General features: G+C 44.1%; 1 protein-coding gene across 7 annotated transcripts; it reads left to right on the forward strand.

Annotated features, from left to right (window-relative positions):
• The first annotated feature begins 1,242 nt into the window (after nt 1–1,242).
• On the forward strand, nt 1,243–15,614 carry caprin2 (caprin family member 2). Of its 7 annotated transcripts, XM_071502157.1 has the most exons (21): nt 1,243–1,435; nt 2,012–2,267; nt 2,361–2,423; nt 2,516–2,602; nt 4,015–4,253; nt 6,521–6,603; nt 7,150–7,254; nt 7,435–7,475; nt 7,553–7,777; nt 8,106–8,150; nt 8,220–8,348; nt 8,481–8,556; nt 9,304–9,353; nt 9,448–9,555; nt 9,645–9,746; nt 9,852–9,992; nt 12,041–12,185; nt 12,277–12,453; nt 12,655–12,716; nt 13,711–13,765; nt 14,349–15,614. In XM_071502157.1, exons 2-21 carry the CDS (start codon nt 2,025–2,027, stop codon nt 14,921–14,923), a joined length of 2,751 nt encoding a protein of 916 aa, XP_071358258.1. In that variant the 5' UTR covers nt 1,243–1,435; nt 2,012–2,024; the 3' UTR covers nt 14,924–15,614. The 7 variants fall into 7 exon arrangements, with proteins under 7 accessions (XP_071358258.1, XP_071358257.1, XP_071358260.1 ...); XM_071502156.1 differs by lacking the exon at nt 1,243–1,435 and having other exon boundaries at nt 1,867–2,267; nt 14,349–15,056; XM_071502159.1 differs by lacking the exon at nt 1,243–1,435 and having other exon boundaries at nt 1,867–2,267; nt 12,277–12,393; nt 14,349–15,056.
• Nucleotides 15,615–17,970: the final 2,356 nt, after the last annotated feature.

Consider the following 17,970-nt stretch of genomic DNA (forward strand, 5'->3'; position numbering starts at 1 on the left):
GTGTGTGTGTCAGATTTCTGTGGCCTTCAGCATCAAAGCCACGTTTCCACAGACTGGTCAAACAGCTGACACAGTGGACCTGGAGTTTTAAACACTGTCCTGATGGAGCTTTTGTGCACTGGTTCAGGTTTGGCAAATCAGATTAGTGAAGTGTTGCAGCAGGTGGATGCATAAGTTCTCTGACACTGTCCTGTTGTTGGATCAAACAAAACATGACTTTTAAGAGGAAAAAAACCCAAGAAACCAGAAGAGACCAGAGGAACATCACAGAGTAATCACTGAGGAAAAATACTCTGATGCTGCTTGACTCTGACCCGCTCTGGAAAGTGGACTCTTTTGCTTTGCTGTAAAATCCTGGATGTAACTTATACAAGGTAAGGACTGAGGAGCTGAGGAGATTTCATCTGGACCGTCTCTGTGTTGGGGGCTGTACTCTGAAGGGATGTATAGAAATGTACATTTGATCTGATATAATAACCTTAACTTTGATTGGCTGTGACAAGAGTCATGTGCAGTGAGTTGTGCTGCCAATGGTTGTAGTGAAACTACTGAACAGCTGTGGTAACATACAGGAACTGTTCTATCTGAAACCACTGCAGCTCCAAATCCAGGGTTGGGGTAAAGCCTGGCAAGTTCCACTATGACTTTACTACTGGACCACCACATACAGAAACTTCTATCCTCCATTGATGATTGGCTCCTGATTACAGCTGATAATGACCATATTTAATGTCAAAGGTGTTGCTCACATTGCCAGAGAGCTGACAACCAGCTCTGCAGCTCCATGGAGCTTTCTACCTCCTTTCAGCTCATTGTTTTGGTTCTGAACCTACAAATGCTCATCTCCACCTGTATCAGGAAAAAAAGCTCCTGTAAACCCAAATGTGAGCCACACACCGAGAACCAAACAACAGAGGGAAAAACAGCAGCTAATGAAAACTGGAGCATTTAGCATCTGGAGCCACATGTCCCTCAGAAGATGGTGGAGACCAGACCTGAGCTGAAAGGAGAGCCATGATTGTTTACAAGCATCTCATCTTCATACAATAAACAAGTCAATAAAACCCGTTGATGAAGCTTCAAACTCAGTGACACATTCAAATGAATTTAAGATCACTGTTCAGAGACACAGACGTTTAATCACTGCTGGACTGTTACAGGAACGTCACAGTGATTGTTATAGCGTGTGTGTGTGTGTGTGTGTGTGTGTGTGTGGGAGAGAGAGAGACAGGTGCCAGAACCGGATGTGGTGGCTTGTTGTCGCCCCCGGCGGAGCTGCTGTGTGACCGACAGGGTATATAAAGGTATGGGCTGACACCGGCGTGGCCTCTGCGAGCGAAACATCACGGTCGGAAGGGCTCGGTTTGTTCCGGGGCTTTCGGATCTCCAGCGGCTGTTCTGTGAGGACCTAACGCGCACGAGCCAAAGACACGAGGTGGGTCAGCTGTTTTTTGTCGGCGTGTGATTTTTTTTTTTTTTTAATAAACTGCTGATTAAACTTCAAATCTGTAAAATCTGGACCGGAAGTTTGGACGGAGCCTCCGTGACCGAGCGTCTTGTGTTGTAGCAGGATGTTTGAAGCCAAGTTTGGTTTTAATGGACCGCAGGACTCCAGGACCTGGTGCCAGCATGATCCCGAGCCGAGCCGAGCCGTGAGCTGGTGTCAGTCCCCACCCAGCCCTCAGGATAAAGCGGACTCGGCATGCACGCAGGGATCTTTAATCCAGAGCTAAACGTGCACAAAAACCTGCTCTCTTCCTTCGTGGTTTTGTGTTGTGTGCGTGTTGTGAGCTGATCTTTCATCTGCTGCTTTCATGATTCATCCAGAGACAGCACGCTGGTCAGTGGCCGGCATAAATGCAGTGTCACGGGGTTGGCGGCTGCCCAAACTGGGCTGAGTCCACCTCCATCTCTATTCAAGCTCAGCTTGGCACCAGCAGCATCAGCTGCAGGGCACAGGAACAGCGTGGCTTGCTGCTTTCATTTCTGAAATGTGTCTCTCTCCTTCTAGTGTGGAGCTCAACATGGTGCAGCTGTCTCCTTCCCCTACCCTGGATGTCACCCCCCCATTCGAGCGCTCAGAAGAGGGCAGTAAAAGGCAGGAGGACCTGGTGACGGCTGGTGGCCTGAAGGTGGGCTCGCCCGGTGGGCTGAGTGCCCTGCAGCTCAGCCTGGAGGTCTCCACCGCCTACCATGGCTACGACACCTACATAGAAGATGGCCTCATCTGCCTCAAGCACAAAGTCCGCAACTTGGAGAAAAAGAAGGTGGGATGGGTGCAGGGCAGAGTGAATGACTGGTGTGAAACCTGGACAGGTGGAGGCACCTGACGCTTTGTGACATTTCTTGTGTGTCCACAGCTGAAACTGGAAGACTACAAGAAGAGGCTGAACCAGGGCGAGGCACTGAACAAGGATCAAATGGTGAGACCTGGTGATAGAGATATGCCCTCATAAATATTGTCATATGTTTGGGGTCGGCACTGAAGGTCTGTGTCCATATTTCTGTCTTCTAGGCGGCTGTGGAGAAGTATGAAGAGGTGTTACATAACCTGGAATTTGCTCGAGAGCTACACAAAACCCTGGATGGTCTGACTGAGAATGTAAGACTGTTTGGTTTCTGTGTCCTGGATGGAGTCAGAGTACCTGGGCTGTAATGACAGGTCAGGTGTAGCTGGGAGCTTCTGTGGTATTTTTATTTCCCACAACAGGCCTCTGAGCAGCAGCAGATATCTGACCTTTAGCTCAATTGGCAACAAGCTCAACATGAACCTGGATTTGTCTCCAACAGGAAACACTTCATGTCTCACACCTGTAATCCAGCGTTTTTGGAGGCAGTGAGCCGTTTATTATCTGTTCCAACAGTTTGTGTAGAGTTGGTGTAGGACTTAATTCTCCTTGATTGGCAGGATCAGCTGGTCTTTCTTTGATGTATGTGGAGGTGAACTGTATATTTTGAAATTTTTGGCAACCATTAGAGACAGACACGGTCTAAGATTTTAAAGAGCTGTATTCTGGTGCCCAGTGACCAGAATGTACAGGTGTCCTGTGCTCCTGTGCCAGGGCTCAGCAGGAAACAGTGGGGAACAGAGGTCTCATTGGCTTCTGCTAAACTGGAATGCATAGAGGACAGTGGAGCATTTACTGTGTCAGCATGTATGGGCAGAAGTGATTGGTGACCAGTACCTCATCATGTACTCGTGGCGAGTGAATTTTTTTTTTTTTTTTTTTTAAAGTAAGCTTGAAAAAAATCAGAATGTTGTTGTAGAATGTTTGTTTTTTTTTTTTTTTTTAAACAGCATTTTACATTATTACTAACAATTTCCTAAAACTTACCATAAGAGGGACGTCCTGGGAGCAGTCATTAATTCATCATTATTTTGATCATATTAATTTAATGAAATAACTCAGTAATAGTTCTGTGCATGGGGAACAACCATCCTACATTTAACACTGAAAGACTGAAGTCAGAGCCACATTTAATGTAGTGTTGAACCTACTTACCATTGATTTTATAACATGGTGTCGTTTTCTGTAGTGTTTTGTTCAAATAGCAGTTCAACATGGTGCATTCAACATAGTCAGAGCTACTGACGTTTGCAGCTGGTCATTTTAAATGACGATTTTTTTCTGTAGATTAAAAAGTAGTCAGTGAGTTTGCCTGTCAGTGTTTAACTTGTTAGTTTTTCAAGAATAATTTTCTGGTATAATCACATTGACTGTGTGGAATCCAAAATGTTGCCATGAGCTACCACAAGCTGAAATCTCCAAACTAAACAGACATGAGAGAGACATGAACGTAAATCAAATTTCTCATCTAAAAAAAGGTTTAAATTGATACTTTTTATGTACTCTTTAATTAAAATAATGATACTAACAAATTAACAAATGAACCTGTACAGACTTGGAAACTTGCTCAGTTGATACTGACCTCTTCAAATGCTGCAATGACAAGTTATAGTCTGAACCTCGTTGTTGGTCTTCACCCTGATAGACCATTTTTTTCATCCCTCAGTTGTTGAGAGCCCAGAAGAAGGTGGTGAAAAAGGAACAGATGGCGAAGGTGGAGGTGGAGAGGAGGCGTCTGAGCACAGTGCTCCAGGTACAGCATCTCCTTCACAGCCTGCAGCAGGAGCATGTTAGGAGAGACCTGCTGGCCGGACACAACCAGGCACCCCACATCCCAGCCCAACAGCTGCACAGCCTGAGTCAGCTTGCCACTCTGCTGGGGGTCAAGAGGGACAACCGACTGAGGTGGGTGTCATCGGGGGCGTAGAGACTGTCTCGTGATGGGATGACAATAGCCTCAACGTCCATCAACATTGATGTCATGACCCACTGGTACTCAGTAGTTATTACATCAGCACTGAGTAGTTATTACATCAGCACTCTGTAGTTATTACATTAGGACTCAGTATTTATTACACCAGTACTCAATATTTATTACATCAGTACTCTGTAGTTATTACATCAGTACTCAATAGTTCTTACATTAGTACTCAGTTATTACATTAATACTCTGTAGTCATTAAATCAGTACTCTGTAGTTATAACATCTGTACTCAGTAGTTATTACATCTGTACTCTGCAGTTATTACATCAGTACTCAGTAGTTATTACATTAGTACTCTGCAGTTATAATATATGTACTCAGTATTTATTACATTAGCACTCAGGAGTTGTTACATCAGTACTCTGTATTTATTACATTAGCACTCAGGAGTTGTTACATCAGTACTCTGTATTTATTACATCAGCACTCAGTAGTTGTTACATTAGTACTCAGTTATTACATTAATACTCTGTAGTTATTAAATCAGTACTCAGTAGTTATTACATTAGTACTCAGTAGTTATTACATTAGTACTCAGTAGTTATTACAACAGCACTCAGTAGCGTCGTCACATGGTCTTTGAAGATGAGCTACCAGTGGTGGTGACCTCAAACAGGAGGTTTGGTTTTGCCTTGTTGGACGATGTCCATGATATCTTTGGTGAGTTGATGAGGTTATTGATGAGAACAGTGACTCAGCATTTTGTGGACACCCTCTTACTCCTCTGGGCCACTCTAACACTGTTATCAACCAACAGCACCCACACACCGTCCACCCTTTATTTCTTCAGTAATGAGGTTGATGCTGTAAACGATCAAACCAACATGTTTCAGTAGTGAAGGCTAAAAAGTCTCAATCTCAGGACAAAGTAAACATCAGTTCTGCACTGATGTCTCATTACTGTCACATTACTGACATTAACTCATCATATCAGCACAGAGGAGAGGAGGGTGGAGCCAGTTACCATCATTTAATTTCTCCATCAGTGTGCTTTGCTACATTCGAGCAAACTGTTATTTGTCTGAATGAAGTACAGTACGCGTGCATGCGTGCGTGCGTGTCATCCAAGCAAACATCCCAAAAATAGTGTGAAAAAATGAAAGCAGTGTAGCACTGCGTACAGAGGGTGTGCAGTGAGCAGCAGCAGCAGCAGCAGCAGCAGCAGCAGCTCCAGTTCTCTGTCAGTCTACACAGGAAGCATTCAGGTACAGTCAGTAGTAGGTCACCTGTGTTTCCTCCTTCCTGTGTATAGTGCGAGTAATTATAGCCCGTGTCAGCAGATGGACTGATTTTAAAAGGTGTATCTGTCCTGTTAGATGTTCGAGAGACACACGACAGAAAAGCATGACAAGCGGTTTCCCTATAATGCGACTTAACATGTTTTTGTATAAGAACTGAGTCCATAAACTTCCTCCAGACGTGTGTTAAACTCAGTAGAATCCTCTGCTCTGATTCATATTTAGTTGAACATGTTTTCATAGAAACTGGTCTGAAGGTCATCTACTCTGACGTCCTGACTGAGACACCTGGATCAGGCCTTGGCCCCGCCCACCACCTGCTGGCTCCAGGTGTCCAGGTGAAAGAGCAGAGAGGATGAAGATGTTAGAGGAGGAAACATCAGAGAGACTCAGCCTCATGTTGGAGCCTCAGTCAGACCCAGACTCAGATGAGGAGTCTGTTGAGACCAGAATCAGAGACTAGCAGACGGATCAGAACAGTTAGCAAAGTTAGCATCTTTTATTAGTTTATGTCGTTTGTTAGCTTGTAACTGGCAGTGGCTGACGCAGTGTTAGATGTTGTGCTAATGCTAACTCTGGCTCTCTGTACTGACAAGATTTCAGGTGTGTTTAGCCCCGCCCCCCGTCCCCACAAGTTGACAGGATTGGTTCCTCAGGTTCTATGACGTATGAATCCCTGACTGTCTGAATCTGTTTTATGAGACTGTCATTGGTTCACTGCAGTCAGTCATGGTGCTGACTTATTATTTCACTCATCATGTGTCTTTATTATAGAAAAACATCATGTGGACGTTAACGAGGTGAAACAGCTGATCTTCATCAGAGGCTCTTTAATACCACAGTGAATACAAATGTTAGTTGAACTAAAACATCAGCTGACTCAGGTTTCCTGGTGTCTACTTCAGAGCTGCTTGTCTCCTCGGTGACGTCTCCTCTCTCCTCTCTTGTAGTTTAGCGGAGCAGATGGAGCAGGCGGCTCTTGTCTACTTGGACCTGTTGGAGGGGAAAGACAAGCCCGTGGCTGGATCCACATGTGAGTGGGTCTAATGTTTTCAGCAGTTCAGATGACCGCATTAAAAAGAAGATGGTGGACTGAGTTGTTCATTGTGGTCATCTCTAGATGTCTCTCTTATTTTGTTCAGAGGTAAAAGTGAATGTTCATGTGGAGATGAAAGCATGGGAACAATACAAAACTTATCTGTTGGACCAACATGTTTCATTGGGGACATGTCCCTCCTCTGAGCAGGAAATACCTGCTCCAGAGTTTAAAATTTGACAGTGACTGTGGTTCAGAGACAAACTCGTTTACTGCAGCTGACTGAGAAACAAACACCTTCAGGTAGAAACCTGCAGAAGCCTTTGATGTTAGTGATGTCACTGTACCAGGTTCAGAGCATTTAAACTGACTGTTACTGAGAGATGACGGTGTGTAGTTGTGTCTGTACAGTGACCTCTCTGTGTGTAGTTGTGTGTCTGTATAGTGACCTCTCTGTGTGTAGTTGTGTGTCTGTATAGTGACCTCTCCTTGTGTAGTTGTGTGTCTGTACAGTGACCTCTCTGTGTTGTTGTGTGTCCTCAGTTAAGTTGTTGAAGGAGCAGCTGACCAGGCTGTTGTCGTCGCAGTACTTCAGTTGTGTTACGGCTCCATGCAGCAGGTCGGAGCTCCTCCCCTCCTCCAGCCTCAGTAAGAACATCACTCACAGCTCAGGTTGACTCCCGACCGGTCCGACTCTTTCATTCATGTCATTCCCCTCTCTCTACCCCCTTTCCTGTCATTCTCCACTAAGCTATAATAAAGGCATAAAAAGCCCCCCCCAAAAAAATAAAAAAACATCTTTAAACATCTGTCTGTGTCTCATGTCAGATGTGTCGAAGTCCAGACCCAGTGAAGCTCCTCAGGAGGAGGTGAGTCCACAGTGTGTGTGTGTGTGTGACTGTGAGCGTGCCGCAGGATCCACTCATGCTCTGTGGTGATCTGGCAGTTTTTCAACAGACTGTACCTGACTGACACGGAGACTCCTCCCACTCAGAACTGGAAGGAGGACTTCCAGGGCCTGAGGGAGCGGGAGCCTCCTGACTGCTGGGACATGGAGTTCCCAGATGGACCTGCCTCACCCCGCACTGCAGTCCACAAACCATGGAGAGGAGCTGCCACCTTCATCCCCAAAGTCCCAGTCGCCACCAAGAAACAGTCCGACTGTAAACAGGTGAGGAGTCGTCACGGTGACCAGCTGTCGTCGTTGTCGTCGAGATCTGAGCTGCACAGACTCTGTTTTCACGAGAACCAGATTCAAATATTTATTTATCGGGTCTGTTCACATCTCGAAGGTTTAATTGACGCTGATCTGAACTTGTACATCAGTTTGCCTCAGGCCTCAGGTCTGAAATGTGTTAAATGTCACATACATGTGATGATGTGTGTAAGGACTTTACAGAGGTTTGTGGACACAGTCTGTACAGTGGCCTGTTCACTGGATCAGGTTCACACAACTGTGATTTCTCTCCACAATAACTCACCCCTGATTTTCTCCCCAGAGGAAAGAGAGGAGAGCCAGAGGAGAGCAGAGCAAAAGCGCCAAGGTGAGAGCAGATCCTTTCAATCAAACAATGTCTGTGTTTGAGCTGCACGTTCATCCTCTGACTCTCCAGCCAGTAGACATGGACATGCCTGTGGAGGTTTTCGACTCTCTGTCAGCCTTACCCAAAGACCCAGTCCTGAGGAAGCAGCACCTGGAGGACCTGATGACAAAGATCCACGGCTCCTTCAGTTTCATGCAGGTGGAATTTGGCTGTTTGCAAACCAAAGATCAGATGTAGTAGCTAACTTTTGTTCTTGACACCCGGTTCAGGGCCAGTCTGGTGTTGAGTCCTTAATCTGCTGTGGTTTTAAAGTGACCATATTCTGTTCAGGACTCTCTTCTTGATGGTGAGACCTCCCCCACTAAAGGACTGAGGAGACGGTCGTCTGGATCTCCCTCTCCTCTGGGTAACGTGGAAGTCAACAAGCAAAACAAAACCATCCCAACTCCAGGGCCACTTACTAGCTTTTTCTGTAGCTTTAACTCATGGTCTTCCTCAGTGAAATGGTGGTTAAGATTAATCTCCATGACAACAGAGGAAGGAGTCGGGTCAGAAATGAACACTGATAGAAACAAACCAGTTTCCAAAAAATTAAAAAATTGATTCTGCTGTTGCTGAGCACCGGACTGGTCTGGTTTAGAACAGGTCCAGCTGAACCGGACTACATGAGGGTTTAAAAAGCAGCTGTGCTAAACTGGACCTGACACCCTGTCCAAACAGCACAGGTTCCTGAACTCAGTCACACACCATCAGTCAGTGGTTTAAACTGATCAGTTTGTTTCAGCCAAGTGAAGCAAGATCAGAAAAATGAGGCTACAGATTAAACTTTACATCAGTGTAAATGTAGCACGAACATAAATTAAATCACAAGATGCACTCCTGGAAAATTTTCCTGATCCCAGCAGCAGAAATGAAAAGACTGAAATAACCTCATCTCATCTCACTGATGTCTGGTTTGTCAGAAACGTTGACCCTGACTGATCATACCCACCGTCTGGAGTTAGTTTTAACTCCGCTCAGGTCTGAACCACACTTCCACATTCAGCCATTTTTATAATTTTATAAATTGTATAATGTTGTTTGATTTAGTGTTTACTTTTAGTTTGTTCTCAGATTTTTTAAGTTTATTTTATTTTATTTTATTTTTTTTCAGCTCAGACTGAGTTGAGGAGCCCAGTCGATGTCCTGCCCAAAGCAATGCATGTAAGAATTTTTTTTCTATCTGTGTTAAGTCAGTTGAAGTTTGACTGGAAATCACTTGACTTGTCATGACTTCATCCACGCCCCCCCCCCTCAGTCCACCCCACTGCCTACCAGGCTTATGGAGCGTAAAGCCAGTCTGACCAGTGGGGATCAGTGCCTGGAGTCATGCGACCTGGAGCTTTCCTCAAAGGATCTACCTCATGTAAGATGCAGCACACTGACCATGAGATGCAACATATTTTAAAAGTCCCACAGCTTCAAGTGGCTGTTTAAGTTGCGTCCTCTCTGCAGGAGCCTCTTCAGTTGGCTGAAACAAAGGCCTTTCCCTCGCCGCCACTGTACCGCAGGGAGTCGACCATCTCTGTGAGCCTGGAGGAGAAGAGCCGTCCTCGTGTAATTTGGCATTCTTCACCACGACATATGACGCACATCAGCTTCCGTCAAATGTCATAGATTTGTTTACTGACAATACCTTTAACCCATCTCTGTATTCCACAGACGCCAGTAACCGAGTCAGGGAAACAGTCCCCATGTAACGGGGTGGGATCCTGCACCTCTACCCCCCCTCAGGGACAGTCTTTCACTACACCCCCCACCAGGAGAACTCTGACCTCTGCACAGTTTCAGAACATCCAGTCAGTAAGTTCTACCAGAACTATGCATCATTCTCTCTTTGGTTCTTTGCCATTTAGGCCCAAAAGTCTTCAGGCTTGACTCCCACTATAGCAGTCTGTCACTGTTCAGACCTATTCAGACCTGTTCAGACCTGGTATCAACAGCTGTCCCAGGTGATCCGATCACAAGTGTTCAGCTCGAAGTACAGGTGTGAACACACCCAGGGGACATTGAGGATGCATTTGAGATCCGATCACTCAGACCACATTCAGAGACTGAGTTCTTTAAGCATGGTGAACGTGAATGCAACCTGGCCACAATGAAGGACCACCTCCTCCACTGATGCCCTCTGACACAGTCTAATTAGTCCCAACACGCTTTATAATGAACTGAAAATTTTACTGTCTCTAATGGATAAATCATGATTTCACAGATTGGCCAAAAACAACACCACATACCTGTTTATTTTCAAATGAAGCGGGAAGTGAAGTGAAGGTGGTCACTGGAAACTAGTTGTGGTTCATTAATCAATTTTTGCTTCATCAGAAACCGTTTGCTACCTGGTAGAAATGGGGTCCTCTGGTGCAGCGCTGCAGGTCTACTGTTTGGTTGGATTGTGAACTGTTTGCTTCTCAATAACATTTGTGAGATTGCTCTCCAGAGCACAGTAACCCTACCTGTCATTTAGATCCAGGTGTGGTTTAAAACCTTGTTGAACAGGTTGTTACCTCAGCCACGTCCTGAGTCTCTGCTGGTCCAGGAACAAATTTGATAGTATCAGAGTGGTGGTGGTGGTACTCTAATAATATTCTAAATCCACTAATATTACTCTAGTACTACTCTAAATCCCTGATAATACTCTAATACTACTCTAAATCCACTACTAGTGCCCTGATGATACTCTAATACTACTCTATGATTATAAATAAAACTATTTAAGCCTGGTGGGATATAAGAAAACTGGACGGACTGGAGGGACAACTGTTCTTTCAGTACAACGCAACATGGATTTCTCTCTGGTACCACAGATGGGGGCTTTGAGTTGTGGGATAGTAAAGGCACTTCTACTATTGGGCATATTATATGAAAAGGATGTACTACTTTCATTTGATTGAATACGTAAGAAATATGACATATCAAAAAATGAGTTTTTTAGATATCTCCAGATACAAAGTTTTTAAATAACCAAAGAGACACTGAGATTTATCACCAGCCTTCTCCACTGGAGAACATGGTCTCTATGGGCTAGAAGAAAGGTATTCTGGGGCTTGGATATTGAGCACTTTCTAAATATGGTAAAGTCAAACCTGCTTTCATGACCAGAGACTGGAGTAACGACCTAAATATAGATGTTGATGAAGAAACCTGGATACAAATATGGAAATCAGCAAATAATATCTCAGTTTGTAAAACAAACACAAGCTAGGAGTTTCATTCATTGTGTTTGGACTTGACAATATATCGATGAATACTGGAAAAATATATCTAATCCTTGACATCAAACCAAGACAGGACTCTGTGTCTACTGTTTGAGTTGCCAGACTCACAACTTCAAAATGCACATTCCTTACTTTCTGTGCAAGAAATTATATTGCTTAAATGGATAGACTGTAGACATCTGCCGCCAATAGCCAGATGACGTGAGGTTACTTTTGATACCTGTGGAATATTTGATATATAGGTCCAAGTGTATGATTAAGGCATTCTATAAGATTATATTGGCACGAGATGTGCAGCCATTGTGTTAAGGGGTCTGGTGAACCATGTCTAAGAAATCAATGTACTAATGCATAATTAATTTGATATGGGGTCACAGACTATAATGGATAAATGCTTAGGTGTTAATGATGCTGTACTGTTTGGGAATACAAGAATTGGATGTCTCTAGAGGGAGATTTCCCCCATGTTTTCTTTTGCTTGACCTTGATTGGCGATGTGATATTCTCCTATTTCTCTGGTATATGGCATACCCTTCCCTTTTGATGCTGCCTGCTTTTTTGTATTTTTATGTGTGAAAATCCAATAAAGATACTGACCAAGAACGTCCATTTTTTTTTTTTTTCTCACCTTAGGTCTTCAAGGTGAATGCATCCTTACCCCAGAACGGGGAACTGAACTACAAGCCAGACTCCCCAGTTTTCTCTGAGCCCAGGTACAGTACTGCCAGTACCCAAACACCACCTGAGTTTGCTCCCTCAGAAGACGAACCGCAGCCTGGTATGTTGGACAAATTTTTGTTCTTAAACTCTCATCCCTGGTGGGCTGAATGGTCAGCAGAGACCAACTTTGTACTGCATCGTCTCTCTAGTGTACCAGTCAGACTATACGGTGGGAAATGGTGGGCAGATCTTCCTTTCCCCTGGCCAGTCAGGTGGAAGCATGAGTCGACCCGGCCACTCGTACTACACCAGAGGATCTGTGAGAGGTATGGCACGTGGCGGCAAGGGACTGGCACAAACCTTTCGCTCTACTGGTTGGCATCGAGGTATCTATCTTTAGCTTTCCTGTTTCTTTTTGGGTTTTCACCACTCCTGTGTTTCCCTCCTCTTTTTGGTAGATATCTGTTCAGGATCAGGTGTTGCAGGGCAGTCTCTCATGTCCTGGCTGAAGTTTAGTGCAGCATCTTGGGCTGAAATTAATCACGTTGAGGTTGGTCTGAGGCTTAACACTGATTTCTGTTCTTCAGGAGGATCCTATATCCCCCAGACTCATCTCAGGGACTCTGGTCCTCTCCTCTTTGCTGCTAGAGTAAGTAAATCGTTTTGTAGTGGTCTTATACTGGTTTTAACTGACTAGAATCCTGTCACACATATTGTGTCAGTTCAGTAAACCAATGGACCTGGCCAAGCAAATGGGACAATTTTCTAGAGTGTATATGGATGTATTGAGATCATGTTCCAAGGTGCCCTATTCACTCCAGTGAAAGTTGTTCACTAACAATAACACCAACGTGATTGTTTATTAAACATAATTGAGGTGAAGGTTTGAAGTAATTATCAATTTGAAGTGGTATTTTGTGCAGACCTAGTTCCAAACCATATCAGAAGAAAAAACACCAAGAGCTGAGTGTATCATTATAGTCTGTCATGCAGGTGTCCAACTCCTGTTTAACCATCAGATGGTCATAATTCTATATTTCACACATCAAAGGATAATCCTGGTGAATTACAACAACCATTTTGGTAGTTTAACATTTCAACACCATTAACATTCCCATCAGTAATGATGACCTTGTACTGAGAGTGTATGATATGGCAGCGCTCCTAGTCACCAACAGAAGTAGAGGATGAAAGATGAGATGAGTCCTAGGTTAGTCAAAGGTTTGTTTGAATATAAAAATAAGGTGAACAGTTAAATTATTACAAACATCCACCTTTTGCACTTTTCTTGTGCTGTGAGTGATTGTCAGTGACATTTGTGGTACACTTGCATTCAGTTTTACAACCTGGTTTGTTTACTACTTGTCTCTGTTGACCCATTGGACTTCATTATGAGAATGTTGCCTTTACCCTAAACCTGAGCAGTTATTTAGGTCAGAACAAGGTTACCATAACTGTAATTAATGACTAAGATATTAGTGTATCGTGTATCATAGCATGCTAGTGATGACTAATGACTATCAACTCAACAGGCCATGCAGCATAAGCACAAGTCAACGAACTAGAATGCTTGAAGGCAGCCCTGTGTGAAGTCTGTCTTGCTGCTGTGTCTGCACACATTAGTCCCTCTGGTGTTTTCTCAGGACTCTGGATACCAACACAGCTACAGACGTGGAGGAGGAAGACACAACTCCAGTGGTAAGAACACAGCTCTAACTCAAGGTTCCTTACAGAGATCTCTCCCTCTGAGAAGATCCTTTTCTGTACTAAAGGACGGAAGCTGGAGGGGATGGTTGTCGCTAGAATATTGATACTATTATTAGTCCCGTTAACCTGAGTGGTAGTTTGATACTACTCATAGGTTCTTTTCAATACTCAGTAGTACCTCAGCATATCTGTCTGAATTTCAGTACCCAGCCCTGCCATCTGTTGGAGAAGAGATTTCCTCTCTGAGAGTGGGCTGGTGTACTATCAAGTAAAGTAAAAATGGACAGTGTTGCATGATTCAAGCGTTTGCAAAATTTACATGGGTGTGGAAGGCCTGGGGAAATGGAGTGACTGCATTTCAGGGGGTGGAAATCTGGTTTGTAGGAATGAACTTGAGTGTGTGTAAATGATATTTTACTGTACTGACATTTATCAACAAGAGCTTTTAAGAAAGTACATGAAGTCTAATGAACCAGAGTCAGCTTCAACTGGACAAAAGGACACAGGTTCCTATAGTGCACCATAGTTATCATTGCACCCTGCAACCCACATTTGTTTTCTCTTGACTCTTCAGCAGGCTGGAGTGATTCTTCCCAGGTGAGTAGCCCAGACCGGGAGGGAGCCTTCACAATTGTGGACTCGGGGCATGGCGATTCGCTGTCTGTCTCCACCTTGGAGGTCCCACTCACCCCCCATGGGCACCACCACACTGCCCTGCTTCCCATGCAGCTCTACCCGCTCTCCCAGCCTCTGCGAGTGGCCTTCACGGCCTCTCGCACTGCCAACTTCGCCCCAGGTAATCTGGACCAGCCCATTGTGTTTGACCAGCTGCACAGCAACCTGGGGGAGATGTACGACACCCATATCGGCCGCTTCACTTGCCCTGTCAATGGAACCTATGTCTTCATCTTCCACATCCTGAAGCTCGCCATCAACGTCCCACTTTACATCAACCTCATGCGCAATGAAGATGTGATGGTTTCAGCATATGCCAATGACGGAGCCCCGGATCACGAGACGGCCAGCAACCACGCCATCCTGCCTCTCTTTCAAGGTGACCAGGTTTGGCTCCGGTTGCATCGTGGGGCCATCTATGGCAGCACCTGGAAGTACAGCACCTTCTCGGGCTTCCTGCTGTACCAGGACTGAACTGCTGTCAGCCAAGTGGCCCTCTTCTCCTAATGTGTGAACTGTTTGCTTTGCACTGAATGGTGATTAAACTGACATTTCAGTATTGTGGTCAGGCTGCATGCAAGTGTCATTTTCACCATAAAGCCCATTCATAACATACTTGGATGTGATCTGTATTCACAGCCATCATCTTTATTTGAAATGGGGATTGTGATTACTTGACATCAACCTAATGTACCCGATTCCCCATCAATGTGTAGTTCATGATGGTGGTGCTCAGTGTGAGATACTAGTATAACTGGGCTACGATCACATTATCTTGCTGTAAATCATCCTGTAGCACATCAGCTGTTCAGCCCACAGGTCACTGATTTCAGTGAGAACTCTGATGCAATGTCATGAATTTGTGCCTTTGTTTTCTGAATGGCTTTGGATGTCTGACCGATGTTAAACGGCTAACGAACTGAACGAATGGCTGACTTACTGGATGAATTATAATTGACTATCAGCACTTTGCTTGATGCTGGGCTCCTATGCATTCAGTCTCACTTTTCTGTATGTGTATGTGAATCTGAGGAAGGAAAGATGGTGTTCTGGGTGGTGGGTATGGTGTCAAACACTTGAGGCCTAATTGTTGCACTAACAGACTACTGTGAAGACGTGGAGGTGGTCCCTTGATGTGCCTAACATTGAATAAAAGATGAGCAGTGAAGTTTGGGTGCTTCATCTTTATTTGTGCTGCTTTTACAGGTACAGACGTAACTAATGATGGTTTTACATTGACATTCATCTGTTACTTTCATCTGAGTCTAGCACAGTGTATTTGGCTAGAATTTTTCAAGGCACTCGGTTGTAGGCCTCTTGTTTGTTCACCCTTTTGTGACAGGGCTGCACAGCTAAACGGAAACAAGCTAAAACTGTGATGACTACTCCAATTTAATAGGAAAAGCAATTCTGAGGAATCACTGTGGAACAGGATCTGGGGTTTAGCCTAGCTTCTCGCCCCAACCTAAAAGACTCCAATAATGCTCATAGAGCTTTGACTAGCATTTCCCCAGTCACAAGAAACAAGACATAGGTCCACAGCCATGCTAGCAGCTCTGTGGGGCTGTTGGGCACATGGGTGCTTTCAGCTAAATGCTTATGTAAAGTGCTAACATGGCCACTTTGACTCTGTAAAGAGTATTGCACTGATTTAGCGTTGCACTCCTATAATATTGTCAAACTCATGATGGACAAGTATCTTTAAAAAAAAAAAAAAAAATGCAACTGGACCACTGACAGTTCAGTCTGAGATGGAGTGGATAACAGAGGTCTCGTAATCTCACGTTTTTCAAAGTTTTACTTTTCAACTTGTATTCTTTAGACCCAACTGATGATTCCAGTGACATCACAGACAAACAAAAGGCTTCATAGTCCTTTTTCACATGTGTAGTGGAAATCAGTGGAGCTGTTTAGCATGTTTATGCTAATTAGCGCTGATGACATTTCAGGATTATTGTTGTATTGGACAAATTTCAACTTTGACCTGATGATGCTAGATGATAACGTGTGGACTCTTGAACGATTAGGCCCAATCCCAATGTCCACCCTCCCAGACTTTGAGGTGCGTTCCCAGTGAGGCCATGACGGCTTTGGGCGGTCCCATAGTAAAACCATCAGGGGCTCCCTCACAGACATTTTGAGCCCTTTATGCACACCATCCATAAGTCTGCGTGTCTGCAGACTTTGCCTGAGAGAATTACCCAAAGTTCAAAGCATTGTGACATTAAACCATACGTAACAGTGGTTACCAGGGGACAAAGGGAAGCAGAAAAAAACGGTTAACAACCGCCATAAAACGGAAAAAACAATGAGGTAGAAGGAAAACAAGTGTGAAAGGAAGGAACCCAAACGTTAACGTTACAAGAAAAAATCAGTTTACATGTATAAACACAGAGTTTAGCCGGAAATGTGTATAGTAATTTGTCCTGTGATGTCATGATAAATTCAAAATCTGATTTCATCAGATCTGATCCAATATTACTATTTTGTTCAGAAACAGGAAGTGAAGTGAGGAAATAAAAAAATTTAAAAATCAAAAGTCTCTAAGCCACAGTTGCACTCAACATGTTTTGGTGTTGTCATGGTAACCAGGTGATTATATCACAAAGTGCTGTCCCATTCCTTATCATAACTTTTTGAGCCCTGACAACCTCTGGCACTCAATCACTTATCAGGTGCATTTTTAAATTCACAAATTAAAATGGCACGCTATGTGCATCAACGGCAACTGGTTTAGCAGCACTGCTGATAGAAAACCATGAGAAGGTTCACTGTCTCTGTACCATGTCCCTCTTAGTTTGGAAAAATAACATAAAATGAAACAGTATGCTACATCACTACAAGGCCTATTCAAACACAGAGGTTAATTTAAAACTTCCTCCTTCCTCCTCCTCTCCTTTGTGGTGGCAAACCTGCCAACCACTTTGTCATTGTCCCACTCAACACACAGCAAAGTGAGGTTGGATAGTCCATGTGCCAGTCTCAGGATGAGGACCCAAGCGTATGTTGGGCCAGAGGTTTCATTTTGCTATGTTGGATGTTGTCATTTCATTACTCAGTGTCAGCCAGGGACAAACTGTGGTCCAGCCAAAATGTGGCTCAGCAGGGCGGTCACACCTTCTGTCCCCGCGGTCGCTCTCCTCCTTCCAATAGATAAATGTCATCAAGGGAACCATGATTGTCTCTACCAGTTTTTTTTGGCAACCCATGGATGTTCTGCTGTGTTAGAGGAAAGGTTGGGAGATCACCAAGTCAATAGAATTCATCCTCTGGGGATCATGAATGTCTGCACCATTGACTATATATAAAAATGACCTGTTTGCAAATTTCATGGCAATGCCACTGTCATTGCTAAACTGTGTTATTAAACTGTGTATACGCCAGTGCACATAAAATTCATACTGGACATAGGAGTAACTTTATCTCACAACTATTTACAAAATCAATAACATTGAAAAACTGTAAAAGGTAAAGTGGTGTAGTTGTAAGAGAGCTCCACATGTGAAGGCCCAGGGCGTTGA

The sequence above is a fragment of the Trachinotus anak genome, unplaced genomic scaffold (genome assembly GCF_046630095.1).
Source record: "Trachinotus anak isolate AG129_WGS33_773 ecotype Australia unplaced genomic scaffold, CSIRO_AGI_Tana_v1 ptg000018l, whole genome shotgun sequence".
Lineage (NCBI taxonomy): Eukaryota > Metazoa > Chordata > Actinopteri > Carangiformes > Carangidae > Trachinotus > Trachinotus anak.